The following is a 26,262-nucleotide window of genomic DNA, read 5'->3' as shown; positions in this document are numbered from 1 at the left end:
GCCTCCAGCGATGCTAAGTGTATTTGCGTGGGTGACATCGGTGATTGATTTTTGCGACAGGTAATTGATGTAATGTTACGGCTCAAGATTGCATTTGTCGTTGCACCCTATACTGCTCTAATTACACTCGAAACGCTGTAACCAAGAATCCATCACCGCGGGGCAACTCAAAGTCATTCAGCACATAAACACGATCACTGACCGGTTGTGTTCAATTCCAAACTGACGAATAGATATATCTTGTGCTCGATTAACGACTTCTGTACGACAGGCAAATTCAACGCTTTAATTCTAAAATACGATAAAACCATGTTGCCTCTCACATCTGCGTCCAATTATTATTATCCAAACTCGATACGACATAATAGGCCAGTACGCAGCGCGGAGCAAAGCCGCCTGATACTATTCCGAGACGAGTAAACTGTATTGTGACGTCATGCACAGGAAAAATCCTAATCATACAAATTTGTTCATTATACGACCACGAAACAACCATGGCCGTTACAGTTCATCAAAGGGTGATTCCCTTTGCAGGACCCCAATTATGGAACAGCATCTCGCGGGCTATCCGACAGTCGTCGAGCATGTCCACATTAAAGAAATAAGCAATTTCTTTTTAATGCATACTAGTCAGCCTTCAGGAATACCGGACCACGACCTAACATCGATCTCGCCACATGCCACATACTTTGTCGCTTGCCCTTTATATCCTCTGCTTTAATTTTCATTCAGTATGCGCAATTGCGCATTCCTCTTCTCTACTTCACAGTCCGCATATGCCAAGGTGGGTGTCTGATCTCAAAGACTATACTCCAAGTCGTTTCGACACCTTCCTAACTTTTCATTGTATCGCAGTTTTCTGGTGTTTTGACATTATGAAAATATTAATAGACTCATACTGATACTGACGACCAATAACCATGAAATCGTGCCGTATGAAAACGTCATCGCGACTTCACTTGTGCTACATATTTTAGATCGCGCGGCAAACAGGGAATTCAAAATCCCTAACAAATGATCGCCATATCCCCGAAAAGTCTTGTCGGTAAAATGTTGGTTGTAAGCAGTGGTGGCTTTTGGGGTGGGCGGTCGCTCAGGCCCCCCTGGTCGAAGGGTCCCTCTTTGGTTTAAGCGCTTTTTTCAAGGATTATAGCGAATAAACGTGGAAATCTGTGAACCAATCATGAAGATGATTCCAATCAAGAAGATGATTCCGTACAGATGGATCAATCATAAAGTCTCTGCATTTGTTAGAAAAGTCCCATATCCCGAAAATCATCAAGTCTCTGCACGCCCTTATCACGTGGAGCGGATGATCGCTTTCAGAGCGATTGCCATCACTGATCGTGTTCCTCTGGTGTTCTTCGCGAGCCGCTTTTTCTCGCGCAGTCGACCTTCATGAACCGAACTGTATGCGTCGCCCTCTCTGCTGTGGTTTTAGTAGCTTTAAAATATATGGTTTATGCCAAGTTATAAGTTTAAGGGAAGTGATGACGGCTACGCGCAATGCAAAATAATAATAATTCTTCATTACTGGATCATGACATTTTCATGGCGCTTTGTGTCCATTGTGAGTGTCGATCACTGTTTCAGAGAAATGCTGTTGCATGGATATTCGTAACCTTTTCAACGCTGGCTAACCGGTGTTTCGAGGCTCCGAAAGTGAAATGGAGTATTCGTATTTTTCGTTGGTTAAATATTACTCTTCGTGTAAAGGCGTCTACGTCACTCAAAAAATCGAATATCTCTACTGCACTGGAATCATAACAATAAATAGCCTATACTCGACTCACATCAATATTTTCATGCTTTCCTGGTTTTATTCGTGATGCGTTTTTTGCTCCGCGTATGTGTGGTGAGAAATATAAGGGATCTAGCTGAAAACGAATTTCGTTAATAAATAATTATTCTCAATTCAGATTTCTAGGGTTACCATATTTTGAGATCCGGAAAAGAAGACACTTTTCACAAATATCGGACGAGACAACGGGTAATTTGAAATTCTTTACAGCAAATACAGTTGTGCTGACTATCAAAAATAAGTTCGATTCCCGAAACACCCGCTCAGACGTTCAGTTTCCAGATGTTACGTCATTGATGACGCCTGTATACAATCGCCTGGATGTCAAAGCTATAAAGGAGGACGAATTGACAAAAGTGAGGACATTTGGGCGCCCTGGGGGGACATATGCTAAACCTAAGGTTTACAGAGATGCTATACATTATGTTGCGAAAAAAATAAATTTTGAAACCGCTGCATTGAACCATCTCACAACTGGAGGTATTTTGGCTTCTTCAAAACTGTCGAAAGGCATGAAAGGGTTCTGACTAAAGCATAACCACTTGATTAAGTAGTATAAGTTGACACAAATAATTGGGTACTTCGAAATAGTAGAAGTACTTCGTTGTTGACCATCTATGCATGATTGCCTGTAGCACAATGACTTGAGCTGGTCACAACGGTTCCAGTACCCGAATCGAAATCGAGTATTGATTGGCGTGATGGGAGTCGAATACGTGATTTTGTAGGGTGTCGGTGTAGGGTGTATTTTATCTACAAGCACTGTTGTTTCGGTGACTTTTTCAAGTGCATTCTACGGAAAGAGACGAAATCGCGCAAAACGCGATGAAAAATTTCTAATTGAATGAGTCTGACATACAATACTAGGCCTAATTTCTGTTGAATTATACGAGATGATTTACGGTTGCCTAAATAGGTTTTTCAAAGTACAGAACTGAAAGTAATAAATTTTTGCCAATCTGAAATCACACTCTTGATCCGAATTACGTCAATTCCGTTTTAACTTTAGTTTAGTTTAGCAGTCGAAACTAAAATTCGCGAGCCGCGTGGTCGGGCTATTGCGCCAGCTATAACGAATCAATATTATGACGAAATATATGAAGAATTCTTTTTCTACACATTTTGTCAATATTTCTATAGCGTTTCTTGAGTCTTTCCTGGGCCGCTCAAAATTTTGTTGCTGGCCGTAGTTTGCCTACCTCTGGTCTACCGTTTAATCAGCATCTTTTTGTCGATATAGTCATGTCTGATGATGATATCTGCGGAGGTTTATGAGTATGGGCAGACCGAGCAGAGGTCTTCATGGTGAGTTCATTTGACGTCATCAATGAGTCATCAACAAACATGATGCATGTACTTGGATTGTACAATACAGTCGACTCCCCTAAATTCGGACACTTGGTGGTTCCAATTAGTTTTGGCCGAGAGAGAAAGAGACAGAGTTTTTATTTTTCATCCAACCAAAATCCATAACAAACAGACGGCAATGATGATGATACCGAAAATATGAATTCACAGCAGTATTCAGTATCAGGAATGATTAATACGACCTTGAACGAACCTTGAATTTTGACCAAATTTTGACCTAACGTATGCAAATTAGGTGTTTTCCCACATAATGTTAAAATTGCACCACTTATCTTCATTTCTGGTTTGAACTGACTGTCCTAACGAAGTAGTTTGGCCTGAAAAAACGTTTTTGGCTTAGAAACAGGCATGTTTTTACATGAAAAAAAAACAATATTTTAACGAAATCTGGCCCTATGAAGAATTCCAGTGGTTACAATATGTATTATGGTAGAAATAATTAAAATATTTTGTAGTACAACGAGAGATGCTTTCCTACATTCTTGGGTAGAAAGTGCACGTCCTTACTAAGAAGCTTGTCAAGGACGTTCAACAGCAGCAGTTGTTGGCCGACAACACTCAAGTTGTGCGTACACTGCTGGTGCTGGTGACACACCGTGTTGCTTCATTCTGACAATGTTGTCTACATCACAATTTTTCATCATGCGCTTCTTAATATAAGAATGATGCAATGCACAAGAAGTCTTTTTTCAGTTAGGATATTGCGGTACATTGACCATAACACCATGTCTACCTATTATTATTTTTTTACCGTTTATGATTCACAATGAGCAGACGATTAGCCGTTTACAACGGTAGGCCTATAAAATAGGCTAAAAGCGGTAAAATATCAAATTATAAGTTCACCGACAGTGCTAAATCTACGATACAAACAAAATGAAGACGTCAAAATTTTTTTAATTTTATGAAAAATTTTGACAAATTTTGACCTAACGCTACAATTTTGACAAAATTTTGACAAATTTTGACATGTCAAAAAAAAACCGCCCTACTAATAAATGAAGTATTGCGATTGTTTGTGGAAGGACAATCACGCAAAGCGTGAATGCAGTACTCGACACCTCTTCTCCGTATGACACTTCGTCCCTACGGGTAGGCTACATACCTCCTCGGATCTAGCACCTTGAAACCATCTAGCTGCACATTCCGCATAGCTTGGTCACCAGTTTTTGACAGTCCATGAGAGAGTATTTGTTAGATTAGTTAGGTTCACGTTCGCGTTCTGTGTGTGAACCTCGGAAAGTTAGAGGTTCACGTTCACAAAAGAACCTTGGTAGATTCTGCACTGTGAACCTTTTTCATATATTACAATTTTTGCGGTCGTTATAACATCTTTGGTTGAAATTATTCGCATTTCAACTTTGAGCCACTTTATGCATGGCGCTGGCAGCATAATAAAATCTACACTAAACGAGTATGCACTTTAGCAATCTCAAAAATTATACCTGCTTTGTCAAAAAAGTTTGCTCGAAATATCCGTAGCGTTCCGTTTGTGAATATTTAGTGACTCTCTGCAGTGAGCTTGACCCGCAATCACACAACACCAAGAGCGAAATACGCTACATGTAGGTTGACAGTGAATGATACCTATTCTACCAATCAATCAAATTGATATAGGCCTACAAAATACATCGTTGTGTAATGTAAAAGATCTAACAGGCGTACGGGATCCATATTGATGTGATATGTTTATTGTATGATAAAAAATATGCGTGCGATTAGGGTGTTGGCTACCGTATAACTTGTTCATGAGGCAATAGAGTAGGTATATAAAGTATGTAAAGTATAGAAACCCGCTTTAGACTCTGCTCAATATCAATGTAGCAATAGTCAGACGCCGAATACATTGTCCGGTGTGGCCTAGACAGTTAAGGCGTAAGCCAGACTTGGACAACTAGAAAATTTTCAGCCTTCCCAAATTAGATTAGAATTAGATTACTGGCATTTCGCTCTAATTTAGTAAAATTAGACAACTGGAATTATCTAGTTGTCCAAGTCTGGCGTAAGCTTATATTCCCGTGTAAGTCAGCATGTATACTTCAGCATTGTGAAATAATGGGCCTGAGTCGTCGCTAGTGTGTACAATGTAAGCTACATTACATATATCACTTCACTGAAATTTAGCGTTGGAATTAGCAATAAGACGTCACGTGACGTCATAGGTTCACGCTCGCGTTCACACGAACCTGAACCTTGCAGACGTTCACACCATCCCTATTACTTTCATTCAGAACTATACTTATACTTACTTGAGCTTTCAAAAAAATTACTTCTATTCATGCTCGAGAAGGTTGTTGCGTCGCTACTTCTACTAGGCCTACTACTTGAGTAGTTTACTTGATTACTTTTACCACCTCTGACAAATATCTCCACTCTCACTCAACAATAGCTACTTCGACTTAAATTTATGGCATTACTTCTACTTGTACATTGAATATAATTAAGACTCCAAATACCTCTGGAATCTAGAATTTAGTTGAGATTACTCCATCTTTCAGCTATCCTACTTGTTGGCTACTCCAAATATTTCATTGCCTCCCTGGCCCTCTCCTATAGTTGCTGACGATTACCCCTGCCAGCCGAAAAAATTCTTGATCTGTGCTCCCAAGAGTATCTTGCCTTGCCCTACACTACAGCTGTCGATTTATAGATCGTTTTTCATTACTACCTTATTAGATTTTCACACCGCTTACAGGTTACGGAGCGCACAACTTGAGCCTACGAAAACTGACCTCACTGGACGCCACCAAGCGGGGGAGATAGCGTAGTGGTCACGATAAGCGGCTTCAAATCGGGCGGCTCTAGTGCGATTCCCGTCGGAGGTTTACCTGGGCTCCTCTTCCCCGCTGTTGCCGTTTTAACAGTGACAAAAAAAAGCCCCGAAAAAAAGGCCAGGCGAAAGAAAGCACCCATAAGGAATGGAACTAGAAAGGGCCGCGGCTTCAAAAAGATCAACATCGAAAAGAACTGTGACGGCGGGCACTCTGGGCCGAGGTGGATGTCAGTATAAAAAACCGCAACTGCGCGTCGTTCGGCATCCTCCTATCTGTTCATTACATCGCAATGTGTCTTATCGGATTGTATATCATGTGTGTCTTGTTCAGATGAAAATAGAACTCAACGATTATTGATATTGATCAAATGGTTGCAACTTGCAATCTCAAATACCTTGTCCTCTCGTCAACTGGTGACCTGTGGCGTACCCCAAGGTCGGTCCTCTTAACCCTTTTGAAGGGGGGGCATATTTTGCAGAATTGACCATATCACTTTTCAAATTCATATCGTGACCTCACCGTGACTTGAATATGGTCTGTTGTAGTTTATAAATGGGCGGAGTATAGCCCTCTACCGCTTCCGCCATCGATCGACAACCAATGACATGTCTAAGTTTTTTTTATAAGACTGAATAAACAAACTTTTTCTCTAAAAAATCTCTCTCTCTTTCTCATCTTCGAAGGCTAACCCCCAGGATGGCGTCAGAGAGTCAAAAATGATGCTTCAGTGCGTAGCCACCGTTGCCTGGTTTCGAACAAGCCGTCAACCACACTGAGCTATATGGCCGTAAGCATGGCCGTAAGCCTCGCGGCTCTCCCGATATCGAAAAATCAAAAATACATGAAAAATTTACATATGGGCGTGGTCAGTGAGTGGTCATAATGGTCAAGTTCCAGAATAATACCGAATCGGACCCATACCGCCCAGTTTATTGCATGAAACAACGAAAAATACTTTCTCTTGTCATATCGCCATCCATTTTCAGGCATATTAAACCAGTTTATGACTCATATTTCGGCATAAACTTGTACTTGAACTTGGTCGTGTTCTTGAAAATCATCGAAGCGTGACCACAATCAACAAACCCCCTCATAAACCTCCCCAAAACAAGGTTTGATGTCCGAAACGACGAAAAATTGCACGGAATACCGTACAAGTTGACTTCTGATGTTCTGGCAGAATTTTTGACAAAATTTCCCACTCGGAAAACATCCTGAAATTTCAGGTTATAACCAATTTTTTCGGGTTTTCGTAAATTTTTTTTCGTTAGGAACTAAAAATTTTCAGTAAGGTACCAAATGAATCGGAAAAATCTCAGCTTTCCAAAAAACCAAGTACCCGATTCCTACGGCGTCTCAACACGGAGAAATAGGTCACAGAGACATGCCATATCAGATATATCAACACCCCCTTCAAAAGGGTTAACTGTAAATGCCAACGACATTTTTGAAACCTCGTCATTGAACTACACTGTTCGCTGATGATACTCACCTCATCTCTTCGGCATCTTCGACGGCAATAAGGTTGGATGCCCTAACTAGTGACCAAATGCCCAAAGTGCATGAGTGGATGACCAAGAATAACCTTTGCATAAGCGTCTTTAAATCCCAATAGCTAACAGAAAATTAAAAAAACTAACCGATAACATCGCTAGTTAGCCCATTTCCATAACGAAAAATGCCAAATACCTCGGGGTTTTACTGGACTCGGACATGTCCTGGAAGAGTCATATTCAGTCTCTGGACACTAAATATTCACCGAAGTGTGGCCTGTTCTACGGCCTTAGACGCTGCATACCAGGCTGCGTTCTTCTGGTACTTTAGCTTGAAATCCTTATCAGGATCATTTCCACTGCGGTCATTGCCCCAAATATTTCAATGACTTCTTTACCTTGGAGTCATAAAAGCGCACAAGTACGACACACGCGCGTCCACGTCGTCTATCACGGCTATATCAAGTACGCCGGACCTGACTTGTTTAACAGTATATCCCATCGACTATCCGACAGTCGACGAGCATGTCCAATTGTCCATGTCCAGTGTCCACATTTAAGTCATCTCATTTTTGTCGCTTGCTGTTTTATGTTATCTTCTTTTACATTTCATTCAGTGTACAATGTACTGTACAGTGTGTGCACTGTGCATCCTTCCTCTTTACATCGTCGAGGCTTAGGTGAGTGTCTGATTTCGAAGACTACTCCAAGTCGTTTCGACACCTTCCTATCTTTTCATTGTATCGCAATTTTTGTGGCGTATTGAACTGATAAAAATTGCTAATAAACCGAACCGAACCAATCGATGATGTTATACTTTATAATACACGAATAGAATGTAACCCATGTGCATTGGCATATCTTGATTCAACTACTATAAATATTCCTGGTTTTCTCTGTTGTTGTGATCACGCGAGATGAGCAGTGAGCAGTAGAGAGACGTGATTAGGGCCGTGGGTGGTAACAATATTGGGTAGGTGGCGCAGGTCAGATTAGTTTGGTCGGTAGCTTACTGAGAATACGGATCTATACCATCAACTGTGTATTACGAGATACAATAAGGTTGTGTTTTAAACGAAGAGATCCTCAACATCAGTAGATTTTCAAGATGTTCATGTTTTGTTTGGTGATATACTTTACCTTGACAACATTGTGTTTTTCGTCCATTCAGGTATCAGGTTGTTCCAGGGGCAAGACGTTTTTCCTTACAGTTGGTAAAGCTTATGAATCACTTGAGTGCTTCTGTGTAACTTTATGAATGCATTGTCGATATAAAATATCGAAATCGGAAGAATTCAAACGGCCTTACTGTCCGTGACCGAGATCCTGTCATCTTTTCAGTATTCTCTCTTCATTTTTCCTCGTATTATGGTAACAAAATAGGCGAAACTTGATTAAATGATTGGTATATCAAGCTAACCGGTAACCAGCATGTGGTGATTTCAGATGATGGTCTCCGAGCAAAATTGGGCTAGATAATTTTTAGCTTTTTCAAAATCCAAATTAGATCGAAATTCGAATTCGAATTTTACCCGCATGGTTTTTAAGAAAATTGAATCATAGTTTCAATTACTGGATTGATTTACTCAAAATTGAAAAGAATTAACAAAAAATCAAGTTCATGAGCTCACATGAAATCAGAGTTCATTCAGCATGAGAATAACAAATGTCTGTAACCCCAGCTTGGCTCGTTTTGCATTATGTAGTTCCCCTGTTTCTTCTTCATGAAAACCAGAAATTAGAGCTTAGAAACCTTTCATAAATCAAATTAGAACTAGATTGCCGGCAGTTCTCATTGATTAAGCGAAAGGTGGAGACCATAAAGTTGGATTATTGATAAAGAATTTGTCTTGTTCATCAGGATTTCACACCCACTTACCTAGGATTACAGAAACCTGTTGATTGCAGCGCATAAAGTTTGTTTTAATCACATGATTTAACAAACTGTAGATGATAATATAGTTATCTATAAAAACTGCGTACAGTGCGTAGCGTTCCTACGCGCAAATATTTCCGATTATGACCATGACGATTGTCACCTAAATAATGGTTTCCTTCAACAATAAACGAACTATTTAGCCAGGACCCACCATTGCAGAGCTCGATATATCTATCAATATTGTATAATCCGCTTCTTTGCTAGGCTATACATTTCTTATTACGCACAACTTTAATTTCACAGTGATGATAATTCAACCTGTTATAGTTTGAATATCTTTATCAGCAGCCTGTCATTTCATTCAACAAATTGACAACTGACAGCCAAAACCTCATTTTTGCATTATGATGCAATAGATAACACCACTTGATTGAAAACTAGGGACACCTCGTGTAATCATCACGTGTAACTTTATCCAAGTTTATGCGTCGCGATTAGCATTCCTCCGGATAAACTAACGCCCTATGAGCAGTTTTTAATCACATGATTAGCATCCTCCGGAATCAGCTAATTTTACGATCTCCGCCCTAAATAGACAACTAGCATTTATATCTATAGACTGTAGTTGTCCAAGTCTGCTCCTGAGGTCAAATAAAGCAGAGCAAAGTGGGCCTCCTTATCAATTGATATTTCATGTTATCATGTTCTTTAGATAATTCAATCGATGTCGGTCAACTTTTGATCAACCACACATATCCAATCGAATAACCGTCAAAGAATGTGCTGCCATTGAGTACAGTGGTTCTCAAACTTTTTATAGACACGCCTCCCTTTCTGATAGTGAAAAATTTCACGCCCACCTTATTGTCACATCACATAATGCAACCAGAATGCTGGAAATCCCAAAGGGTAGTCTGATAGCATAGATGGAAGGTTATGACTATTGATGAGAGAATTCTCAAATATGAAATTTGGACTTCACACAGAGTAATAACTATAAATTAGAGGTAACTCATGCTGAGCACGAAAATTCTTTTAGTTGAAAGCAGCTTCGCGCCCCCCTTCAGATGCTCTCACCCCCCCAAGTTTGAGAACCACTGATTTAGTAATTCAACCTGATGTCTATTTACAGATGCTATGCATGAGATTGCTTATCGTGACACTTGCAGTTTTTGTTAAAGTAGGGAATGGTATGTATATCAAGCTACAGTTTCATGACTTTCATGACTTACTTCCCAATGGTATTTTCAGGCAATGGAGCTAGGAAATTTGTTCGATATTATGAACACTTGCTTTACGATCGGGATTTAATTATAAATCAACATAACAGAGTCAAAAGATCAGCACAAGATGGATTGTCCAATGGACAGTTATTTTTGAAGTTTCAATCCCATGGGCGGTAAGGTCATTGTTCTATCGTTCTATTTAAATTTCAAAATACTCTCGATGAATCTCATTTAGAATATTGACACATAATTATTGTTTTTGAGAGCGAGTTTTTGATGTGTGATACAAGCTTCTCATTATTAGTTGAAACTAGAAATTTCACGGCATTTGACAACCATGTATGCCCAGTTAATAGGAGTACTTACCATTGAGTCCCCAAACAATATAGAATGCATGCAAGTTGCCGCATTCGATTCATGATGAGTATTGATCTCATAGCTGTGTATTAGGGTTGTCCATAATTTGGAAAATCTTACGAATCCTCCGTTGTAATGTCTTATTCTATAGATTATTGATAAAAAACGACACTGAGCCCGAAAGAAGCTCACAGGAAGGCCGTTAAGATTTCGTGCAAAGCGTTTGAAAGTTGCTGCCGAAGAATGGGCGTGCCACTGACCATATAACGGCGAGAAGACTAGCAATCACAAAACCACGACTCGTGATTGACTAATCTGCTATGCTTCAATGACCACGACAGCAGCAGCTTGCTGTGTAGGTGATCCAAGAGTCTGCTACCGGCGGCGATTCTGAATGCGCATTGTATGTAGGTTGACAGATAATGAGTTAGGATTGATTCAGGATATGTTGAGGTACGAAATACATGATGAGCAAACAACAGCTGCTTCACAAAAACGTCAAAAGCCAGACCGCTTTATTGTGAAGAAAACCGCCGTAGCCTATATGCCTTGTTTTCAACGAGGGAAAGCATAGGCGCTTATGCAAATAGTGACGGATTGCTAGTTTCAGAAAGGCTATATCATTATTGAATACAAAGATAAAGCTTAACAATGACACTATAATTTGTGTGATCTTATTGGGTTCAGGTTTGTGTGATCTTATTGGGTTCAGGTTGTAGTACATAATTGAAGTTTTGAATGCTCTAGGGATCGACTGAATTCGACGGTTAGGCTTGGCACTTGTCAGATGTTAACAGCAAATTGAATTCACTTGTAAGTGTTTTCAAAGTCCCGAATGATGCCGCAGAAACGAGGTTTAAATGCAAGCACAGACTATGCTTGATATGATGTACAAACTATGCTGGATGCTATGCACTATGCAGCATTGTCTGTGCCTACCTTTACACCCCCTTTCTGCGCGATTAATAAGGACTTTGACATATCATGTCCAACATAGTATGTGCTTACTTTTACACCTCTTTTCTGCGTCATCATCAAGGACTTTGACAACACTTGCAAGTGAATACATTTTGATGCAAGCATCTGAAAAGTGCCAAGCATAACCCGCTGATTCAGCCGATCCTTAGAGCTTTCAAAACTTCAACTATGTACTACAACCTGAGCCCGATAAGATCACACAAATTATAGTGTGATTGTTGAGCTTTATATTTGTATTCAATAATGATATATTCTTTCTGGAACTAGGAATCCGTCTCTACTTGCATAAGAGCCTATGCTTTCTCTCGTTGAAAACAAGGCATATAGGCTATGGCGGTTCCCTTCACAATAAAGCGGCCTGACTTGAGACGTTTTGGTGAAGCAACTGTTGTTTGTTCATCATGTATTTTGTACCTCAACATACCCTGAATTAATCCTAAATCATTATCTGTCAACCTACATTAAATGCGCTTTCAGAATAGCCGCCAGTAGCAGATTCCTTGATCAACTACACAGCAAGCTGCTGCTGTCGTGGTCATTGAAGCATAGCAGATTAGCCAATCAAGAGCCGTGGTTTCGTGATTGCTAGTCTTCTCGCCGTTCTATGGTCGGTGGCACGCCCATTCTTCCGCAGCTACTTTCAAACGCTTTGCACGAAATCTTAACGGCCTTCCTGTGAGCTTCTTTCGGGCTCAGTGTCGTTTTTTATCAATAATCTATAGAATAAGACATTACAACGTAGGATTTGTAAGATTTTCCAAATTTTGGACAACCCTACTGTGTATGGAATACCACCCCATGGAAATTTGCCTACTGTTGACTTCGCCTTCACTTTTGAGAAAATTTGTTCTGTTTTGCCTGGGCCTGATGAGAAAGTGTACATTGCTGTATATGAAATGACAGCTCATCAAACTATGGTATTCAATCTTTGAGATTCCGATTCGGATTAATTATGATTTACCCTTCATGAGATCATCTCGGTATTGTAAAATAAATTCTGTTTCTCGATTTGGCAAACATTCTTCTCCCTTCATTTTCGCGAAGTTTAGTTTTCATTACGAATACTGTGACTCGTTAACTTCATGATGCAGAGAAATCTGACTGTTGCTTTGTTCTCTATTAAGATGGCCTGTTTGCGTGTCATTATTAGATTTCATACGCGCTGGTTGCGATTAGATGACGTAATTATAAAGGCATTTAATAGGCAAAAATTGATCATTTCCCTAATAAGAATTCGTGTCAACAGAATTGATATAATACGCATTTATCTATTCGCAACCTTGGTTATAGCATTTGTGGTAGGCTGCTCGCTTCAATATTGTTAATGCAGTTGCTCAAATCATCGGTTAAGCAATTATAAATGTATTGTGCAGGTATTTCGATTTACGACTGGTACGGGATGACACAGTGTTCCATAAAGATTTTGAATTGGTAAACGGAAATGGTGTTCCCATCGAACATGACATCTCGTACATTTACCATGGAAACGTCTGGGGTTCGTACTATTTTCATATCCTCATCTAAATCTAAGATTGTAATCTGTCTGATTCAACAGGGAAGCCCAGAAGCTCTGTTCACGGCAGTATCATAGACGGCGTTTTCACTGGAGTTATTAGCGATCCGGACCATGGAAGATACTATGTTGAGAACAAAGAAGATTTTTTCAGCAATGACTCGTATTTGGCACCCGTCAACAGTCATTCGGTCATTTATCACGAGAAGGAAATCGAACACCCACATATGTGAGATTTTTTTGAACCCAATCATGACTATTTCGTTTTCTAAAAGCAAGTTTTCGTAAGGTACGAATCGCATAAAACGTGCGGGCATTCTTTCTCGGATATTGAAAAAAGGATGAATGAATTCCAGAAAATGACTCCAATCACGGTATGATATTCTTATACATCAATAATTTCATGGTTGATAGGGCTACTGTATGTGAAATCAATTAGTTAACATTAATAGAGTTATTTGGTTGTCCATTGCATTTAACATTCAAAAGATAAGTTGATCGCTTACACAGTGATTATGTACTGTAATGATGGAGTGTATTGCTTATTGAGGTGCCCTGCGTATTCATAAGCAACTTCTCATGCTTTTCCATCGAATTGTCACTGAAAATAAATTTATTTCTAGATGAATATCCCCAGCGGGATGTATATTTTCTTACCCCTCAAACATAGATAAGGAGATTATTTCATTCAATGAATTAATCAGCAACAATTCCAGTACCAGTCCAAACCATTGGTGATTTGATATTGGAATGCAATGCAACACAGAACAACCTTATTAAGTTTGTGAACTTGAAAAAAGAGTTTGTGTACCATCTTAAAATGGTACATTGAACGCTCTCGTATTCGAAGATTCATGCTGGTGACGTCATATATTCTGATACTATTGTTGATATGCGATGTTCTTTTCCATTCTCTACCAGTTGCTGTGCTGACGATTATCCCTGACGAGTGTCAGCTGAAAATATTCGGGTTCATTTCAATATGAATTATGAATATACATACTATTCAATTGTATATTGAAGTTCTGTACCTCTAAGAAGCTTTTCAAACTTGAAAATGTCCTCAATTACCATCACACTTTGTAGAAATATTTATGTTTGAATGTGTAGGCCTATATTTAGTTATTTTACAAAATAATTTGCAAGTTGTGGTACGCAGTTCTTTCAACAAGAATTCAGACAGCTGTGCATAGTCTGAAGTCTTCCACATGTAGCCTTGTTATTACAATTTATCAAATGAACTGCTGCAGCATTGAGAGTGCGTTATTCCGTTGATTCATCACAAAACTGGGTATAATAACAGGATTAAAACTGGGTATAATAACAGGATTTAGTCTGATATGAACCCATTACATGTCTGTAATGGTCAAATTACATTTATGAAATTGGCGATATCTATAATTTAGTTGTTATACCCTTGAAACTGAATCTTTCAGTTGTTGTTCGAGCCGAAACGGTATGTCACTAATTTTCGTATGAAGTATTATACTGATGCCTTTTAGTAGGTAGGCCTACGCCCTACCGTGATTCCTCTCCCATTAGTATTCATTGAGTAAAGTGGATTTTTTCACCACACTCAATAGGAAAATAGCTAGAGAAGTTGCGGCGAAATCAAATAAAAAGCAAAGTATTGTATGAGCAGCATCTTTGCTGGACAACCGAAGTTTACTGGAAGTGTGCGACTTTACGTGAGCGATTTCGATGTGTGATATTTGGTCGCCATTGTATTCAGGACGAAAAGGGGCCTCGTAGAAAGAAGAGAGCGCTCGATCCAGAGAAAAACACGTGCCATCTTCGGATACAGACGGACCATATGCTGTGGACGGAACTAGGCGAAAGCAGAGACCGTGTAGTGGCGAAAATCACAGATCATGTGAAGGCTTTGAATGATATCTACCGCGCGACTGCGTTCGTGGCGTCGGACGGTACAATTATACGCAACATTGGATTCATGGTCAGGAGGATGGTGGTAAGTTTCTGTTTTAATGATGTCGCCTTGACTCTTTTTCCACTCCTTATCGGTGTTTGGGCCTGTTATCGCTCAGCAGATAGAAGAAAATAAATCATGGAATCCAATCTGTATTTTGGTTGATTGTTTCTAATCCATTCGATTTGAATTTACCCGAAGCATTCAAATATTCATTTCGTTAAAACTTAGTTTAATTGTAAGATAATACTACCTCTGCTTTGATGATGGAGTTACGAATGAACATTAGTGTAGTTTTTGCGTCGATTTTTCCTCTGTTGTGTGCTGATCTCTAGGGAGGCCGCATCTATAGGCTACCCATCTGCTGGGTTTGAACCCATAACCTATTGATCGCGAAGTCGATGCTTTACAACTAAGCTGTCTTGCCGATTCAAGCGTGTTGTTTTTGGAACTGAATTTTTATTCGTTTTGTCTCAAGTTCTGTTTGTTGTCTCAATACCACTGGCATTGACAGTAAAATGTTCAGCTACTTTTAGCAACTACTCCCGTTTCATTTTAGGATTTCGGGATGTGAATTTTTCTTTTTTACCTGGTAATGCTGGTGTGTCCGCAGATATTCGATAAATTTGTAGGCTAACGTTTTCAAATTCTGTTGTTGAACGCGATGTTTGATATCATGGCAAAATTCCGGAAATTTTGATAGTTCCCAGAATGTGCCATGATTTAGATTTGGCGTTTTCGGTATTGGGCCCAGTTTCTACATCATTTTATTGATTTATGATGTATCATGCTACTTTCCGTGAGTACTTGACATCAAAAGCCTTCATTCCTAGCTAACATGTGGTTATAAATATGGCCTTCGCACAGTGTGAAGTTTCCCAGATTATGCTAATAGCTATGGATTATTTTATTGAATCTGCACGATTAAGTGGGATAGAGACGTCTACTAATAAGATTGAATAATGGAAATGTGGTTTTTGTGCAATAACCTAGTAGCTAATTTGCAATTCCATCTTCCATTAACAATTAAACTGTGTTCTGCTTTACCGTATAAGTGACATACATGGTAGGTAATGTCAGAGGTAGGCATACTCAGTTGTGTTACCAACATTACTCATTCAAAACTATGACTATAAACTTCCTTAATCTACTGCGAGAGAAAGTAATGTCTTTAAAAGCGGTGTAAGTTCATGCAAGTAGTGGCTCCAGAATGTAGATATGACATTAAGAAGCATGACATGGACCTTGCTCCGAAGGAAAAGAGACATCGTGGATTTGGGTACTGTTACATATTTTAAAATTCATGATAGCTGTGGCATCATTTACCGTGGTACGTCAAAAAGGTTTGATCATGTCGAGGTTCAACTCCATGAGCATATTTCGAACAGTAGCAATCCAATGTAGGAGGCAGGTAATGTCTTCTGATTTCAAATCAATTTTTCAAGATCGACGAATCGCCATCTGAAAACGGAGGTAAATTTACCAGCACAAGCATCGGTGTTGAGAAATTCTTGGATTTAGCGTCGTCTGACAACTGGAACGAGTATTGCTTGTCGTATGTGTTCACTCAACGGGATTTCGATAACGGCGTTCTCGGACTGGCGTGGGTCGGCGGAGTAGGTAATGCACTTAAGAACTTATGGTGTTGGCTGGACAGCAAGGTTTAAGGTGTTTAGTGCGTTCCGATTATTCTGACACCGCACGGGCACAACTGCTCAAATATATAGCTTTTGTAACCACCTCTAAATATCATGCTAAATGAACTTAATCGGAGCTACTTTGTCAGCTCAGAATTTTGATGTAGCGTCGCCTTGCGCAAATGCTGTGTGTTGTGTGAAATTTTCTTTCATGATTATGCGCAGCTGTTTACATTACGGTACTCAATTTGATAATGACGTGAAACTTCAATGTTTTGACATCGCGCTTTGGTGGCCGAAGGATCATTGTCGCTGATGAAACATCTCTTGTTTAGAAGTTATACGGGTCCCTCTCGCATCTTTTCAATGGTTAGGATTTGGGTCTAGGCCTACGAGTCGGTACGAGTCATGATTCTTGAGTAGAAAATCTTTCATTTCCGAATAGGATAGTGTGCGTGCTTATAAGTTCACAGACATGAAAATTCTAGTATTTAAAGCGAACAGATGGTTTGCAGGGTTGCAATGACTTGACTCGAGTCGCGATTTTCTGATGACTCGACTTGACCTAATTCATTTTCTCGAAATACGTTCGACTCGACTCGAGTCAATATGTGTGTCGACTCGAGTCAATAAGTCTGTTGACTCGAGTCCAAGTCGAGTCATTGTGCATGACTCGGACTAAGTCATATGACTTGAGTCTCAGACGGCCAGGTCCCACATTTCACCGTTATTTCGAAGAATAGTAAAATAACCACATTGTTGGTATTTCGCCTGTCGGTTCTAGTACTTGAATACGCAACCAGAACTGTTAAAAGTGAGGAAAATTAGTATATTTTAAATCTGAACCATTCGATATCATCAAACAGAGTTATAAAAAGTGGTTTCAACAAGACCAATTCGAAACTGAGCAGTCGACGCAGTGACTTGGACTCGGACTCGACCCTCTGCTTGCGTACTTGGACTCTGACTTGAATCGGTGGTGAATTAAAAATGACTCGACTTGACTAGAGTCAAAACTATGAAAGTGAGATTGACTTGTGACTCGGTGGCTTGTGACTTGGTGACAACCCTGATGGTTTGCACTCAATAATGTATTTTATATTACACACAAACTCTTTCTGTTAGCACGAACTAGATTTTTGCTAAACGATGACTCCAAGTCACATGAATGGAAGAATGAAAGCTTCTACAGACGACGTGAAATCTGTCGTCTTGATAATTTTTCGCACAAGTAGAATCGTCCGTTAAGTGATCCGTGCCCCAATTATATATCTAATCAAGCTACAAGTTAGTTTCCTGCGACCTATCCAGGCAGTTCCGGCGGGATATGCGACAAGTTTCGGCAGTACGACGGCAACGATGGCAAAAGCTTGAACACCGGTATCGTGACGTTTAAGAATTACGGCTCGACCGTTCCTTCCAGAGTTTCTCACATCACGTTTGCTCACGAGGTCGGGCACAATTTCGGATCGCCGGTAAGACCTTTTAGGGGGGCAGTCGGTTTACCCCAGTGGTAGGACTGAAATTTTTCTGAGAACCTCAAATTTTGGCCTAGTCACAGAAGCAAAAACATACAACATTACACATCGACTGCTGATTAAGCCCGGTTGCCTGCGGCCTATGATGGCCAGAACGGGCGTGTCATAACAAATCCTATGTAGGCTCTGAGCTGAGTTTGCGTTTTAACCTTGTAACCCCTGAGGATTTAGGATCCACTGTTATGGATCGATGAACTTAACGCGGCCATTTCTACATTCTCATGTCTGTCCGTTACATCGCGTTGTGTCTAGCGTGGTCCGTGCGAAACAATAGCATGGCTAGGCACACTTTCATTTGTGTATTAATAAGTTTTTTTTACATGGGTATCGTGATAGGCCTACTTTTTAAACGATACTGCTAGTGGTTAGACGTAAAATGTTTAATTTTCTAGCCACTACATTTATCTTTGGTTAGAGTTTGGCGTTGCGGTTTTGGTAAGGGGTAATTCCGGGGCTAGGGTGCTAAAGTTACATGCTCAGGTATGGCGTGCTCAAATGTCGCTTGCTCAACCGTCGGTTTTCGTTGTGTGATCCAGCTGAGCACAATGATTCGAGTACTCGAGCCTGGATCAAATAATAATTCTAATGATTCAAGTCGAGTAGTTAGTCATAATGTTTTCATGTACTGAAACATTACTCTTCTTGGCACTGAGAGTGAACTTGTTCTGATGGTAATTTCCACTGTACAAGCCCAAAAGCGTCACAAAGTGCAATGAATTAGGGACTGTCGAAAAATACCAAATTATCTTTAGGAAGTTACATGCAGGCTGCTATATTTCTTTAATGTGATATAGAACTGGCATTATATTCTTTGCAGTTATGATGTCGTAATTTTTTGTACTTGAATACTACACCAGAAACGTAAGGCTCGAATCATAATCGAAGCGCTCGGGAACTCGATTTTGCCCAACACCATGCGTATCGCGACTTACATCGCATGTCAACATCAACCTCCGGTTAAAGCTGTAATTTCAACGTGTCACATCGAGTAGCCTACTCCTTCCAATCTCGCGTGACAATGCCTCCGTCTCTTTTGTCCGCAGCACGACTCGGGTCGCGCCTGCACGCCGGGCGAAGGCCTCCTGAGCTCGGTCGGCAATTACATCATGTTTGCGAGCGCCACGTCCGGCCGAGAGGAAAACAACAGGCTCTTCTCGCCTTGCAGTATCGGCAACATGAGCCGGGTGTTGGAGGCGCGAAAAGACAGCTGCTTTGAACGTAAGCCGCGGGTTGCGCGTCTGCATCTGTGACGATGCAGGTGCTAAACTTGCTTTGTTGAATTGCAGCGTCCGACGTGCCGATTTGCGGCAACGCCATTATCGACGAGGGAGAGGAATGCGATTGCGGTTACGACAAGGAGTGCAGGGAAGTGGACGACATGAACTGCTGTTATTCTGCCGATGACAAAGAAAATGGCTGCAAGCTGAAACCATCCGCTCAGTGCAGGTACGGTATAGTCATCCGAAAGAGTGTAAATACCAGTGTCGTAATCAAATCACAAGATTTGGAGTCACGAGTCAATCTCACTTTTATAGTTTTGACTCGTGTCAAGTCGAGTTATTTTCAATCACGAGTGCCGTAGTGTTGTTACTCGAGTTCAATCCACTTTTTCCACTCTACTTGAGCGATGCGGATGGCTCGCATTCATGATATCGTAATTTTCCTCAGTCCCAACAGTTTCTGGCCCTATTTTTCAAGTATCAGGACTGATAGACGAAATACAAATAATGTGGTGACTTTACTATTCTTCGAAATTACTATGAAACGTCGAGTCAATACAAAAATTTACTCGAGTAGAGTCATTTTATGTATTTGAAAAAATGAATCGAGTCGCCAGAAAATCGTGACTTGAGTCGAGTCACGAGTCATTACAACACTGATAAATACAGAGGTAGTCAGTGAAGTGCTTCAACTTTTTCAGGTTATGTTCGTCACATAGTGTCAAACTTGAGCATGGTCACTGGTCAAGATTTGGCCGGAAGAGAATGAAAATCTTAGTATTAAACTTGATTCACACAACGTGCTAAAAATGAACATAAGCTGCTCTGATTCCACTGCGAGTCCTGCGACTATATAAGTTTTGTCTGTTGGCACTACTACCTCAAGTGGTTAGTTTTTTCTGCATAACTAGGCCCAACTTAACCGAACTACTTTTTTACTATTTCTGAAACGGTTATTTCTACTTGTTGGTACTTGAGTAGAAATTTACACCGTTTTTTTTAATGCAGTCCATTCATATTGAAATGAACCCGAATATTTTTGGCTGATAGTCATCAGCGGAAATCGTCAGCAACTAGTGGAGAATTTGTAAGAACTTTGTGCATAGACAGTCGTATCACCAAATATGACGTCAGCGGTTTATGTCGATATGAATCTACTGTTCAACTGTATATCGAAGTTCTGTACCTTTGAGAGTCTTTTGTTTGTCGCGGTGGGAAGTTGTGTTTCAATGCGTAACAATAGGCAGTTGATGGTTACTCCTGTCACGCGATGACTAACTGGTTTTTATGGCGTAATTCTTTTGACTTAGTCATGGTGTGGGGTATTGAAACATACTACCGAGTGAAAATGCGTAATCGCGCCACGTTATGTAGTTTCGCTATTTGTGTGTGCTTGTGTGGATTATGGGCTGTGTCTTACATTTCACCAGCAGAGTCTATAATGAAATGAGGGATGTCGGTTTTGTATATGGAAATGATTATCGTCTTCGTGATCTTAGGCTACTGCAACACACGATTGAACATGTTAAATGAAGCGTACTTCCTGTGTGTCGCTCACGGTGAGTTACTGACACACTCATAATGACTGGCTGATGATGGCTGATGATGGTGAAGGGGTCTGTAAATCGTGCAACGATTGTTGATGAATTTGTAGTTCATGTATTAATGAATGTGTGAATTTTAGATAGTCGATGGGGGGGCGCATGGTATTATAGATATGTATAAGGATAGATGTAAAACCCTTTACTGTATAGTTGAGCAAACAAAAACGGCTGTCAATCTCTCAGTTTGGTAAACTAATATGTAGGTTTACACTCTTTCTCTTACAGCTTGCAATCCGAGCGCAACATTTAATAAAATTGGTTTTACATAAAAGGTACTGTCGCATCGATTCCGAAAATATATGATCTAGTATGACCAGGGCACTGCAAGTACCCAAAATTGCCATTTAAAATTGAAAATCGGCGTTGTTCCCAACAATCAAGTTGTAATACCATGACCATGACTATCGCCTGTTGCGGCGCTTCGAGTATTTGCAACAATGGCGATTTGTAACTGTGCTGTGCCGGGTTGTCCAACCGTGCTGTCAACGGTTTCCTACTTACCAGTAGGCTAATTTCCTAGTTATCTACAGTGGAAACTTCTTGCTGCACCAGCCGTACACTTGATCGTATCAGTATAATATCTTTCCTAGTGAATGTAGCAAAGTCGCTTTTGCCCCTTGTAACACGACTTGCACTTTATTACAGCGTCACGCAAGGCCCTTGTTGCGCCGGCGGCACCTGCACGTTCAAAGGAGAAGCAGAAGAGTGTTCGGCAGAATCGGACTGTAGATTGAGCCAGACTTGCAGGTCAGTTATGAAATTACGAACCGGGGAAAATCCGTTCTCAATTCGAACGGGATGATTCACGTCGATTGTCGGGTTTGTGGGATGGCGGCGTTTCTCAGGCGCCGGGCATCTCGGTACTTGGTGCCATTTCTTGAATGCCTACACCCTACACGTACACTCGTACAGAGATGGTCAAAGTAGTCAGCGTTGCTACTCGAGTAGAAATACAAGTAATGCCGTGAGTTCCTACTCAATTACAAACACAGGTAGCGATTCCCAAGATGCGTCAAAACCATTTTAAGAGGAAGAAGAAAATGACAGGTCTTATGTTGTGCTTGAGTATCCAGTTTCAAAAAGCAGATTTGGTCAAGGGTTCGCATGCTTCTATCAGTTAATCGGGGGTGACTGCGTTTGTAATTGAAGATGTTGCTTCACGACTAACACAGAGAGAGTACAAAATAACGTGTAATTTTCTAATATATATTCAGCTATCGTGAATCGTGATACTGGGGCTATTTCGCACTTTTTTAAAGACAATTTCACTCATAAAATGTATCGTAACTTGTCGCAATTCTATTTCCTATTTTTCGAACTGTAAAAAGTTAGTGGTTTGCTTAAAGCTGGAGTAGTTTTAAACGTAACCGTTACCTTGCTGACAGCCTTTGTACGCCTGCACTTGGCAGGCAGATATCAATGATGTAACAACTTGAAACAACTTTTCCAAATCTAACGTTGCCCGAAATCCCGTGCACTCGACTTGATAGGATTTACAAGAAAACGTCATTTGAATGTGGCGTATCACCTTTTTATGGTGTTCCTGAAGCATTTTTTAAGTTCCGTGTTCGTTAAATAACAGGTTTTATCCGTTTTGATTTCAGCGGTTCCCAAGCCCAATGCCCTACGGCCGCACCCAAACCCAATGGCACGACCGAGTGTAACTACGGCACGCAAGTGTGCTGGAGCGGCGTAAGTAGATGATGAATTATTTAATCATTCGATTGAAATAATTATTCAACTAATGATCCGTTTTTTCATCTGTATCGCCGCAGGAATGCACAGGCTCGATCTGCGAGAAGGCGCAAGTGCCTTTGAAGGAATGCAGTTGTCCGATCCCCACCGAGGGCGACCAGTCTGTGGCCTGTCACGCTTGCTGCGAACCGGCTTGTAAGTCAAGGGGTCTTTATCCTACACCGAGTAGAAATTAGTCCGCTGGCATGCGCGATTTCCATTTCAATTGCTAATCGACTTGAATTATTTTTCGTTTACTTCCATTTGTCATTAAACTCTAACAGCCGATTATCTGTCAACAAGAGCACCTCATCGTGCAGGCACATAGGTCTATTTAGTTTGTGTTTTCTGTACTGTATATTATGGCAAATTGTATGTCTTATTGCTTACCTGCTTTACATTGTCATCTAGTGAATCTCTCTGATTATTGCGTTTTTGTCGTTCTTAACCTCACAATGTTTGTTTTGACTTTAAATTTTTAATTCCGATCAGTGCATTTAGATGTCCATTCTCTCGAGACGTGAATCAGTAAAAAAGGTTATAGTGAATATATAATATATAGGCCTACCAATATTAATGTATTGTTCAAATATCTATTAGAGAAAACTTGATTTTAATCACTGCATAATTTAGAGTCCAGCATATAAACTATGAATGCAATGTACGTTGTCTTCAAATGTTCTAATCCTTTGCATTACGTTTTCTTATCAGCTGGCATCGGCGAATGCAAAAGCACGGGAGACAAATCGTATCAAGAATTTTTCAACAGCACAGCGATATTGCTTCAGCCTGGCTCGCCGTGCGATAACAATTTAGGTTTCACGCTTTGTTCTTCAATTGAATACGCATTTGATACGCAGATTGATCTTACTTTCGTAATTTTCAAGGGTATTGCGACATGTTTTCAAAATGCCGTAAAGTCGACGCCGACGGTCCTTTGTCGAGATTGAAAAAAGCGATTCTAAACCCCGAGTTGTATCGGACCATTAGAGAATGGATAGTGGTAAGGGAACAGTGCTTTTTATGGTAATTCCGTTAGAAATGCTGCTCTTTAGCCATAACTGCTTGGTCATCTCGGTGATAGGTACAGTTTGGTTTTGGCCTGTATAAAGTCTAGGTGAATAGCACTAAGCAGAACTGTGGTTCCAAAACTACTTTACCTGACTGCATGCTTGGAATTTTAAAGTCACTGTGTTTTGAAAGCTTTGTTACTCTGATGTCGTAGGACCAGATTGCTCATTGAATGCTGGAAGGTCATCAATAAGCTACTACTTGAAAAGGTATGTGTCTGTGTCATGCTGCTGCAGGAACTGCCCAAGCACAAGACTCGCTCGCGTCTATTTAACGTGCTACGCCAAGCCATGCCCACTAGATCAAACTCGCTCGATCATTAATCACGCCTGTTTCAATTTTAGCAATACTGGTGGGCGGTGGCTCTCATGGGTCTCGCCGCAGTCCTACTGATGGTAGGTTTCATAAAGCTTTGCAGCGTGCACACGCCTACGAACAATCCCAAACTGCCAAAACACAGACAACTTCCAGGTGAGCTTTTTTACAATGACGGGATGTCACTCTTTGGAATAACACTTTACAGTGGAATGTACGATGTAGTAGTATAATTTGGTGATGTAATTGGAAATAATTGTGTGGCGGTAGGATACCGGCCGTGCTACAAGTGCGATTTTACTGTAATTTTCAGCAGGAAATCATGAAACTAACTCAAACAATAGCGTAAAACCGACTACAAATTGCCGACACAATTGTCCAGATTACCCTATTCGATCTGCGCGATCTTTGTGTGATCTTCTTTCTAGTACATATATATATACTACATATTAATATATATATTAATATGAATGCACATAGGGGGGTCGAAGTAGTCAGCTTTGCTACTCAAGTAGAAGTAATACTGTAAATTTCTGCTCAATTAGAAGTAGCAATTTCCAAGACACTCCCAAATTACTTCAAGATGCAGAAAAGGAAAATTGTTAGCCTTCAAAAACAGGTGAAATTTGCGAAAACTCATTTAGTTACCTGACGTGGGCCTATTTTGCCCTGTCTTTGGCACGATTTCACTCGTACCAGAAATTCAAATTCTTCCAAAAGCTACTTTGCACTTTGCAAAATATCAGAAGTTTAAGAAGTCAGTAGTTTTATTTCAAAGGATGTACTTCAAAACGCAACCACTTGTTATAGTGACGCAAATATGCAAAACCTACTTGAGTACTCTGGAAAAGTTGAAGTACTTCGCCGCTGAACCATAAATCCGATCCCTGACACGCTGCAATGAAAACACTGTTGATTCCCCGCCAATTGATCTTTGCGCTGTTAATTTCGTTGCGAAGGAGCCGAAACGCTGAGAAGGCGGAGGAGGTCGCATCAACAGCAAGTCAGGCAACCGCGGGGTCAGCAAATGAGGAACCTTCGATGATGAGCCTGCGTCGCGTACACTGCGTCTCGGCAGCCGCTGGCCTTCCGCACCGCAACCCCGTGATTGCTTATGAGCTTCGGACCTGCTAGTCTGCAATCTGCGAGTGCTGATTGAAATTTTTCGATTTGGTTTTGTGTAATTTGTCGCCAATTACTCTCGACTGTGTGCGGTCTGCGAATATTTTCCGAGAAATTTAATTTGATTTGTGGAAATTTCCACTCGGATTGCATGGATATTTATATTTACTACTGTATGATTTGGAGCAGTTCGGTATTGTTTTGCGGAAAGACATTTATACTCATTTCTACGTACACAATGCTTTCCTAAGTTACAAGTATTACAAAACTACTCTTCTGTACTATTAAATTTTCATTTAGCAGTCTGCATGATAGATTTCATCGTAGGAGATTTTTGCATCAATCTTGTTCTCATCGTCTCAGGCAGCAAGTACACTCCCGGTCGAAGACATCGCAATACGTGAAGTCTGTGCCCTGATTTGGGATGTTGTGATTGCGATGGTATGATAAGCAGTGCATCTGTCGAAGCACTGCGGCCTTGGAAGTGTCCGACCGCTATTTCCATTGATGCGGTTTATGACGGCTACTTATGTTGTGTATTCGTACTGTTATAGCGATATATCTTCAAGGCCCGGGAAATGTCGTTTCGCTGAATTATACGTTTCTGTCGATTTGGGAAGTGGGTTTGTAAGTTATAGCATGTGTTGCCTCTGTTGTTTTCATAGTATCTTACGTAGCCTTACAATAGTATGTTCATGAAACTAG

General features: G+C 40.5%; 1 protein-coding gene across 2 annotated transcripts in view; it reads left to right on the top strand.

Moving 5' to 3' along the window:
• The window catches only part of LOC145441744 (disintegrin and metalloproteinase domain-containing protein 10-like), a 110,917-nt gene extending 84,655 nt beyond the window's left edge, over nucleotides 1–26,262 (top strand). The window contains exons 2-18 of one of the 2 annotated variants that reach the window (XM_080319682.1): nucleotides 10,447–10,505; nucleotides 10,567–10,714; nucleotides 13,250–13,371; nucleotides 13,432–13,618; nucleotides 13,679–13,763; nucleotides 15,122–15,358; nucleotides 16,762–16,936; nucleotides 18,265–18,428; nucleotides 19,535–19,709; nucleotides 19,778–19,937; nucleotides 21,961–22,062; nucleotides 22,920–23,007; nucleotides 23,091–23,205; nucleotides 23,761–23,865; nucleotides 23,937–24,052; nucleotides 24,465–24,591; nucleotides 25,921–26,262. In XM_080319682.1, the coding sequence (XP_080175808.1) occupies nucleotides 10,448–10,505; nucleotides 10,567–10,714; nucleotides 13,250–13,371; nucleotides 13,432–13,618; nucleotides 13,679–13,763; nucleotides 15,122–15,358; nucleotides 16,762–16,936; nucleotides 18,265–18,428; nucleotides 19,535–19,709; nucleotides 19,778–19,937; nucleotides 21,961–22,062; nucleotides 22,920–23,007; nucleotides 23,091–23,205; nucleotides 23,761–23,865; nucleotides 23,937–24,052; nucleotides 24,465–24,591; nucleotides 25,921–25,961 (2,205 nt within the window). In that variant the 5' untranslated portion in view covers nucleotide 10,447 and the 3' untranslated portion in view covers nucleotides 25,962–26,262. Of the gene's footprint in view, nucleotides 1–10,446; nucleotides 10,506–10,566; nucleotides 10,715–13,249; nucleotides 13,372–13,431; nucleotides 13,619–13,678; nucleotides 13,764–15,121; nucleotides 15,359–16,761; nucleotides 16,937–18,264; nucleotides 18,429–19,534; nucleotides 19,710–19,777; nucleotides 19,938–21,960; nucleotides 22,063–22,919; nucleotides 23,008–23,090; nucleotides 23,206–23,760; nucleotides 23,866–23,936; nucleotides 24,053–24,464; nucleotides 24,592–25,394 lie in introns of both variants that reach the window. The other variant, XM_080319681.1, reaches the window with a different exon arrangement.

Source organism: Botryllus schlosseri, chromosome 6 (assembly GCF_051294905.1).
Source record: "Botryllus schlosseri isolate E-star chromosome 6, Bs_hap1, whole genome shotgun sequence".
NCBI classification, from domain to species: Eukaryota; Metazoa; Chordata; class Ascidiacea; order Stolidobranchia; family Styelidae; genus Botryllus; species Botryllus schlosseri.
Note: the sequence above shows the minus strand (reverse complement) of the source record. Positions and strands in the feature narration are given on the sequence as shown.